This window comes from Sorex fumeus, unplaced genomic scaffold (assembly GCF_029834395.1).
Source record: "Sorex fumeus unplaced genomic scaffold, SorFum_2.1 ptg000001l, whole genome shotgun sequence".
Taxonomy (NCBI): Eukaryota; Metazoa; Chordata; class Mammalia; order Eulipotyphla; family Soricidae; genus Sorex; species Sorex fumeus.
This window is the reverse complement of record NW_026606058.1, coordinates 2,477,285-2,486,195: the sequence shown is the minus strand read 5'-3', so window position 1 is coordinate 2,486,195 and position 8,911 is coordinate 2,477,285. Positions and strand designations below refer to the sequence as shown.

Genomic DNA, 8,911 nt, shown 5'->3' with positions numbered 1-8,911 from the left:
CCACGACTGAATTTGGGGGGATGGGGGCGAGGGCCACCTTCCCTGAGGGTCTCCCCGTCTGCGTCCATGCTACCCAGTGACAAACAGGAGCCTGGCGGGCTTAAACCACGAGCATTTTAATGGTCTGGCTCCCTCCCTCCGCGTCCCCCTCCCGGAATTCCTGAGACCCTGTGTCCCCTTGGTTCCCGAACCCCCGAAGGGCCTCACCGCCACCACCCCGCCCCCTGGGGTCTCTGGGGGAGAAAAATAAACACAAGTAAAAGGCACTGCAGGGGCGAGGGGCTTGAGTGCTGGGGGCTGGGGGGCCGTGCTGCAGGGATGGGGGGCCCGTCCCTGGCCGGGCCCCCCCTGGCCGTCAGCGGGCTCGCGAACGCCCTGTCCGGGCCCGTCCCAGCCTGGGGTCGGTCGGCGGGGTCGGGAAGCCGGGCGGCGCAGGAGGGTCATTAGTGTTGGGCTCGGTGGGAGGCATGGGGCCCGGCGTGGGGGCGGGGGCGGCAGAGGCCTGCGGCGGGGCCCGGGTCCGAGGCCCGGGTCCGGCCTAGCTGTCCCCGGCGCCCCCCTGCCGGGCCCTGATGAAGGCCATGCCGTGCGTGCGGAAGTGGGTCTTCAGGTTGAGGGGGCTGTCGCAGCTCTTGCCGCAGACCTTGCAGGTCAGCGGGCCCCCCGGGGCGGCCAGGGGCGAGTCCCCGCCCTCGGGGTCGGACCGCGCGGGAGCAGCGCCCTCCTCCTCGGCGTCCGCCAGGCCCCGCAGGGCCGCGCCGCCCGCGCCCCGGCGCTTCTTGTGGCTGATGAAGCGGTGGCGGCTCAGGGAGCCCGGGGAGGCGAAGCACAGCCCGCAGTCGAGGCACTGCTGCGCGCCGCCCTCCACCCGCAGGCCCAGCACCGGGCTCGGCTCCGCGGCCCCCGGGGCGCCCCGGGGGGACTTGGCCGGCGGGGTGGTGCTGTCGGGCTCCTCGCTGCACGAGTCCGAGGACTGGCGCCGCTTCCGGGCCTGGCCCTGGGGACGGCGCGAGCGGGTCAGCGCCCCGTGAGACCCGGCGAGACCCCCGCCCCGCCCCGGGGTCGCTGCCTACCTGGGCTCTGGCGGCGGGGCCCTGGGCCAGCGCCGCCCCCCGGCCAGGGGACTGGGCCCCGAGCGGCAGCCCGTGCCGGACCTGGACGTGCTTCTCCAGGATCAGGCGGCTGCTGAAGGTCCGCTTCCCCTCGGTGCAGTACCTGCAGCGGGAGAGGACGGGCTGGGCACGGGCGCCGGCCGCGGCAGGCACGAGCACCGAGACCGGAGACCGGAGGCGGCGGGCGGGCGGGCGGGCCGGGTTACCTGCAGGGGTACACGCGCTTGATGCCCTCGTGGTTGACCCTGACGTGGCGCCGCAGGCTGGGGGCCGAGCAGAAGGAGCGCTCGCACAGGCGACACGGGAACTTCTTCACGGACTGCGAGAGCAGGGGGTGCTCAGGGCCCGCCCGGCCCCGGCCCCGGCCCCGGCCCGCCCCGGCCCGGCAGGGACCTCACCTTGCCGTGCTCCTTCTTCATGTGGGCCACGTACTCGTCACGCTCAGGGAACCAGGAGTGACAAAGGCCACAGGTCCAGCCTCCGGGCCCCCCGCCGCCCCCCTTGACCCCTTTGTTCCCCAGCTCCCTCCGGGGGGGCCGGGGCCGCTTGCTAGGCCGAGGGGGCTCGGGGGAGCTGGGGGCTTCTTCCTCTTCCGACGACGACGAGGAGTCCTCGGTAGGGGCTGCAGCCCCCGCCCGAGACTCGGCCAGCTCCTCGGGCTCAGTCTTGGGGGTCAGCAGGGAGCCCCTCGCCCCTTTCCCGGCAGTGTCCTCCCCCGGGCACCCCGACTGATGGGTGTTCTGGAGAGGAAGAGGAGGAGAGGGGGTCGGGACCCGGCCCGCGCCTGCCCCGCCCGGCGCGCCCGCCCCCCCTGCGCCCCGGCTCAGTACTTTGAGGTGGTCCAACATGGTCCTCTTCTGGGCGAAGAGCAGCGGGCAGGACGGGCATTTGAAGACGCTGACGCGCTGGGGCAGCAGGTGCTGGTCGAAGTGTGAGGACAGGAGTGGCTTGTGCGTGAAGACGGTGTCACACATGGCACACTTGAAGATCATCCTGCGGGGGAAGAGGACAGTGCAGACACCGCCCGGCCCGGCCCCCCCGGCCCCCCGCTGCGCTGCTCACTTGGCCTGCTGCGCGTGGAAGCTGGGGTGCTGGGTGTAGAGGTGGGCGTGGGCGCTGGGGGCGGACTTGAAGGCCATGGGGCAGATGGGGCACTTGTGGAACACCTCGCAGTGCGACGTCTGGATGTGGGACTTGATGGAGTTCACCCCGCCGAACACCACGGCGCAGCTGGGGCACCTGGGGAGGGGGCAGCGGTCACCCGGCGCCGAGGCGGGGGAGGGGCGCCTGCGTCCACGCCCCGCCCCGCGGTCCTGGGGGGCGGGGGCGGCACCTGTAGCCCACGCGGCGCGAGAAGTGCAGGCAGGCCTCCCGGAGGTGCGTCTGGAAGTTGGCTTGCAGGAAGTTGCCCCCGCACTCGGGGCAGACGTGGGGCGGCCGGTTCTTATGCATGCGTTGGTGGGCGCTGAAGCTGCAGCGGTTGGGGAGCATCATGGGGCAGGTGGGGCACACCTGTCACACCAGGGAGCACAGCCGGTGAGGGGCAGGCCGTCCCCGGGCGCCAGACCCCCCCCACCCCCCCCCGGGCGGGAAGACACTCACGGTGCTGGCGGCCCCCGGGCCGGGGGCTCCGAGCTGCTGGAAGTGGGCGGCCATGCCGGCCTTGTCCCGACACTGCTCCTGGCACTCCAGGCAGCGGAAGCAGGAGGACGCGGCGGCGGCCGGGGCGGCGGCAGGCTCGGCGGACAGCGGCAGCACGGGGCCCTCCTGCGCCACCGCGGCGACGGCGGACGAGGAGGTGACGGCGCCCTCCCCCTTGCCCAAGGCCGGCAGGGCCGGGGTGCCCAGCGCGGGGGGGACGGCCAGCAGGGGCGTGATGTCGGGCTGGCCCACCATCTGGTCGAGAGCCACGGGCCGCATGACCAGGTGCGAGCACTGCATGACGAGCCCCTTGTCCTTGTGCTCCCGCGCGTGCAGCAGCAGGCTGCACTTGTTGAAGAAGACCAGGCGGCGGGCGCAGTGGTTGCAGGTGACCTCGATGCGCATGCTGCGGCGGTCGTAGTGGCGGGCCAGGCTCTTCTCCAGGGAGAAGGCGTCCCCGCACTCCAGGCAGCGGTAGCCCGAGGGCGGCAGGGCCAGCCCCGCGTCGGCTGGGGGGCTCAGGTTGGGCCGGTAGGCGGGCAGCAGGTTCTTGGTGTTGAGGATCTTGTTGAAGGCCTCCACCAGGCTGGACTGCGTCCGGGAGATGACCGTGCCCCCGCTGGCGCCGGGCCCGGGGGAGGCCTTGGACGGCTGCACCATCACCACCGAGGCCCCGTTCAGCTTCTGGCCGCCCGGGCCCAGCCCGGCCCGCACCTCGGCCTTGGGCAGGGCCTGGGGCACGAGCCCCAGCACGTTCTTGGCCACCGCTTTGGGGCTGGTGGCGGCGGCCCCGGGCAGGACCACGGCCTTGCGGGCCACGCTGGCCGCCATGAGCATGGCCGTGCTGGCGTTCTGGATGGTGGCCACCGGCAGCACCGTGCCCTTCAGCCGCGTGCCGTCCCCCAGCTGCACGCTCACCACCTTCGGGGGCTCCGGCGCCGGGGGCGCGGGGGCGGGGGGGGCCGGGGTCCGAGGGCACGCGGGTCACCGTCCTGGTGATGTTCCCGCAGGACGTCTTGATGGTCTTGATCCGCACCTTGAGGGGCCGCGAGGAGCCGGACGAGGCCGGGGAGTCGTTGCTCTCCTCGTCGGCGGCCTCGGCGCCGCTCGAGGGGCTGTGGGGGCTGCCCGCCGGGGACTTGTCCACAGGCCCCTCTTCGGCTTCTTCCTTCAGGGGCTGACAGCTGGGGCCTGTGGGGGAGGCAGGGGGGCTCTGGTGCCCCGGGGAATGCTTGATGCAGGGGACCCCCGGCAGGCGCGGCGGCAGGGTGCCCGCAGGAAGGCTGGCGGCCTCGGGGCTGGCTCCCTGCAGGGGCAGGGGGCTGCAGGGTTCTTGCTTCAAGGCCCCGGGGGGCAGGAGGGCGGCGGCGTCCTCCCGGGCCAGCTCAAAGGGAGCGGGGAAAGGAGGGGGGCTCATGGCCCCTTCCCGAGGGGGGGACGGCGCGGCAGGCGGCAGGGGGTCGGGGTGCTCCCCGGGGTCGGAGCCAAAGTGAGCGAAGAGGTCCAGGGGGGCTTTGCCTTCCGAGGCTTTCTCCTTCCAGGTGCCCCCGCTGGGAGGGGCTGGGGAGTGGGGCGGGCCTGGGAGGGAGGGCTCGGGGCCCCCAAAGCCGTTCTGCATCAGCCGCGGTCCGAAGGGCCCTTCCTTCGCCAGGCCCCCGGCCCGCGCCCCCCGCCGCCCCCGAGCTCGCTGGCAGGGCCTCCGCCTGCTCGGGGCACACAGTGTTCTTGACGATGACGCTGACGGCAGAGATGTCAGGCGGCGGCGGCGGCGGGCCGTGCTCGGGGGCCTGGCCGGCGACCCCAAGACCATCCCCCGCAGCTGAGGCCACTGCTTCTGCGGCGCTGCCCTGCGCACTGGGTTCTGGCTTCCCTGAGCCTCCAGGCCCTTCGTTCTCTTCTGGCCCAGAGTGAATGGCTTCATTGGCGTCGATGTCAGGGATGTCAAAGGCGGCGAGAAGGTCGTCAAAGTCCGGGGTCTTCATGTCCCCCATGATGGCAGGTCCCAGCCCTGATGAGCACAGGAGGAGGACACTGAGGGCTCTGAAGGCAGGAGCCGTCACCCAGCCGTAGCCCCAGGCTGCCTCAGGCGCGCCACCGGGACCCACCTCGGAGCCACGTGGACTCGGCCTGGCCAGGGTTAAAACCTGAGGGAGGCTTAAACCATCCGGAGGAAACAGGGGGAAGGAACCTCTCAGAAACTCAGGGGCGCAGAAGAGGGAGCGCTGTGAGGACCCTCGGCCAGCACCAAGCCCAGCCACTCAACTGACCCAATCACGGGTGGGGGAGAAGGGGCTCTGGGGTACCGGGCTCGTTCATGCTCCGGGAGGGCCACAGGGATCTGAACCACTAAGGGGGGCAGTGACCGAGGCCAGGACAGCAGGAAGGACCATCTCCCACTTGTCACTGGCCCTCTACGTTTCTCCGCTGTCTTTCGCTGCTGGACTGAAATAAAGGCAACGTAATCTCAACAAGGACCAATGACATGGCTACACCGGGTCTCCTGAGCATACCCAGAATGTGAACTCTTCGGATTGGGGGCTGGGGAGCCGGGTCCGGAGGCAGCTCAGAGGGGCGGAGCATGCGGGAGCCCCAAGTCTGATCAAGGTCCCCCCAAGCACTGCCAGGAGCGAGTCCCGGGCACCACACTCAGATGGGAATTGCCCCCCAACCCCGAACAAACAGCAGCTGGGAAGAAATGAGCACTGAAGCGCGGAGGCAGTGATGAGAACCAGGGTCACCAGAGGCCAAGTCTAGGAAGCCTGGGGGGGCATCACGGAGGAGCCTGGAACCCTAGGCTGGGTAGCAGGGGCAGGGAGGGCGCCAGGGCCCTGGCCCAGGATGGAAGAACAGGAAGACAAAGAGGACAGAGGAAAAGCCCTGCCGGCAAGGCAAGGCAAGCCAAGCCTGCTCACCGGGGCCCCAGCCTGGGCCTCTCCTGTCACAAACACCTGCCGCTAGCTCACCTCCCGGCCCCTCCCCTCCCCCACCTCCCTCCCTGGGCTAAAACTCCAGAGTCCGCCTCTTGCTGCAGCAGGGACAAAAAAGCCAGGCCCCCTCCCTCCCCGATTGGAAACTCTCTTTCCTCGCCCCTTGCAACAGTAGCCTCGCCCCTTGCAACAGTAGCCTCGGTCCCCTTCACCGGACCCCGGCTGGCCCCGGACCGAGGAGGAAAACCAGGCTGGCCAGACCGCACAGCAGCAAGCAGGGCAACGTGCCTCGCGCGCAACCCGCCACGGCGCTTCTCCCGTGGCACCCACGGGGGTCCCCGAGCCCGCCACGCGCGATCGGATCGGAGCCGAGGGTGGCCCCGAGGCCAACGTCGAATGCAGACGCGCCGCGGGAGGGAGGGGTCCCGACTCGGAGCCGTCTGGGAGGCCGCCCCTGCCGATGTGCGGGCCCGGCCCGTGCCCACCGGGGTGCGAGCCTCTGGCGGGGCCGATGCGCTCACCTGGTCCACCTGGTCCTCGTCCCCCGGGAACAGGAGATGGTCCCAGCAGGTGGCAGCTGGCGCTGCGGGGACCCGGGTGGGGGAGGCCGAGGACGGCCACCCGCTGGGCTCGGGAGGCCCCGGCCTGGACAAAGCGCTTCCCCTGCGCGCCCGCCCCCGCCCCCCACGCGCGCCCGGGCCGCCCCCCACCCCGGCCCGGCGACCTGCCCCCCGGACCCCGGCGTGCGCTCGAGGGGCGCGCGCAGGCCCGGCCGCCGCGGGCCCCGGCCCCTCCGCGCCCCAACGACCTTAGAGGTCACCGATGGGCCCGAGTGGGCAGCGGCGCGCCGGCGGCCCAGGCCCCGACGCACGGCCAGGCCGCTGCGGCGAGGCGGCCGCGCGCTCGGACCGCGTCCCCCGCCTGCCCGCGGCCGGGGCGGGCGGGGGCGAGGGGCAGCGGCCGGACGGAGGCGCCGCGGGCAGCCGCGTCGCGGGAGGGGGCGGGGTGCGCGCGGCGGCGGCGCGGGGAAACTGAGGCGCGCGCGCCGCGGGGCCCCCGGGCGCCCCCGCCGCCCCGCGCCCGGCCGGGCCGCAGCGCCCCCGCCCCCACCCCGGACGCGGGCACCATCTTGGGTCGCGGCACCCGCAGCCGCCGGGCCCCGGACGCGCTGGACCCGGGGCCGCCGGACCCGGGGGGCCGCCGCCGCCGCCGCCGCCGCCGCCGCGTCCCCCGCGAGGAGCCGCGCGCCGAGGCCCCGCGAGGCCCGCCCGCCCCGGGGACCGCAGCGGCGCCCGCGCCTCCCGAGGGGCCGCCCGGGGCGCGGGGCAGGGTGCGTGGCCCGGTGGGGGAGGGGCGGGGGCGCTCGCCCGGCCCCCGGGGGGCGGGGCCGAGGGCGGGTGCTGACCCGGCTCGCTTACTTGCTCCGTCCCCGGCGCGGGCCGGCCCCGGCGGCCTCTCCCCCGCTGCAGCGGCCGCCACCGCCGCCGCCGCCGCCGCCCTCCCCGCGGCCGCCGCTACTTCCTGCTTCTCTCCCGGTCGGCCTCCACTTCCCTCCGCTCCCTCCGCGTTCCCGGGCCGGGCGGCCCGCTTCCGCACTCGCCATTGGCCGGCGCCCCTGTCCGTCAGGGCTGCGCCCCGCCCGGCGCCCCGCCGGGTTGGCTGCGAGCGCTGCCGCTCGGCGCTAGCCCCGCCCGGCCCTTCCAGCCTCATTGGGCAGGGCGCCCGGGCCTTCGGGAGCCGCCTCTCCCCATTGGCCGCGCCGCCCGCTGCGCCTCTCGAGCGCGATTGGCCCCTGCGGCTGCCGCTCGGACGGAAGCCAATCGGCGGCCCCGCTCTCCGCCGGGAGGCGGCGCCCGCGCCCGCGCGGCCCCGCCCCCCCGCTTCCTATTGGACGGGAGTCTCGGAGCCCGCAGTCCGCTTATGCAAATCTCGAGAACGCGGAGCTTCCCTGCGGGGGCGCTCAGCGGAGCGCCCGGAGACTCCGAGGGAAGCCCGGATGTCAGGGTCGCGTGCGCCGCGGGCTCCAGCCGCCGCCGGCGATGCCCTGCACGCACCCGGGACGGGAGGTCGCCCTGCACGCCCCGTGGCCCGTCCACCGTGTGCACGGCGCCCGCGGGCCCGCGCGAGCGCGCGCCGTCGGCTCCTCCCGCGGCGGCCGGCCGGCCGGCCTGCACCGCACCGGGGCGGGCTCTGGAGCCGAAGGAACCGGCCCGGCCGCCCGGGTCGGACTTGCAGACCGGAAGTGGGGGAGAGGTGACGTGCGTGCTGGCGTGGCCCGGGCCATTTGCAGAGGGCTCCCAGGGCGCCTCCCGCAGCTTGGGGCCCGGGGGGCGGGGGCGCCGGCGCCTGGGGGACCCCCGCGCGCGACCCGGCCCGGGATCGCTCTGCGTTCCCCGCGCCGGGGGAGTCCGCGGACGCCGAATTTTCCCGCGCTCGCTGGCCACGCCCCCTGGGGCGGGGAAGGGGCGGGGCCTGCGGAGCCGGAACCTACAAAGTCCCCGCACGTGTCTGCCAGCGCCGCGGAGCTGCGGCCGCGCACGTGGTGGGTCGCGGGCTTTGCGGCTCCCCGTGGGCACCCCGAGGCCCGGGGCTGCGCTGCGAGCCCCGAAGGCTGCGGGACTCCACGCCCGAGATGTGCATGTGGGAATCCGGGGCCGCCTCTTTGCACGGGATCTGGCAAGCCCCCGCGATGCCCCCGAATCTGTTTTCTCGGGTAAAAATTGCAACGACCTAGCACCCCGACGTGGTGGTTTTGTGAGATGCTAAAGTATTTTGCTTTTTTTTTTTTTTTTGGTGGGGGGCGTCTCATACCCGGCGATGCTCAGGGGTTACTCCTGGCTTTGCACTCAGGAATCACTCCTGGGGGTGCTCGGGGGACCATATGGGATGCTGGGAATCGAACCTGGGTCGGCTGCGTGCAAAGCAAACGCCCTATCCTCTGTGCTATCGCTCCAGCCCCCTAAAAGTTTTTTGAAGGGCTTGCATCTCAAAATGCAAAACGCGTTGGGAGAGTACAACAGGTAGGATTGATAATACAGTGGGTGGGATGCTTGCATCTGGGTTTGATCCCAGAGATCTCATGTGGTTCCCCCTTGATGAGCACTGCCAGGAGTAATTCCTGAGCACAGAACCAAGAGTCACCCCTGAGTATCACTGGGTGTGCTGCCCCCACCCACGTTTGATCTCCACCAGGAGTGCTGAGCCAGGAGTAAGCCCAAGAACACCAGGGTG

General features: G+C 72.9%; 1 protein-coding gene across 1 annotated transcript; it reads right to left on the bottom strand.

Annotated features, from left to right (window-relative positions):
• Nucleotides 1–198: 198 nt before the first annotated feature.
• On the bottom strand, nucleotides 199–7,212 carry ZNF687 (zinc finger protein 687). The gene is given in 11 exon segments (XM_056122063.1): nucleotides 199–997; nucleotides 1,074–1,215; nucleotides 1,319–1,431; nucleotides 1,511–1,852; nucleotides 1,943–2,105; nucleotides 2,175–2,351; nucleotides 2,446–2,624; nucleotides 2,715–3,708; nucleotides 3,710–4,425; nucleotides 4,427–4,761; nucleotides 7,099–7,212. Coding segments are annotated over 10 exon segments (3,603 nt in total). The 5' UTR covers nucleotides 4,745–4,761; nucleotides 7,099–7,212; the 3' UTR covers nucleotides 199–538.
• Between the last annotated feature and the right edge of the window lie 1,699 nt (nucleotides 7,213–8,911).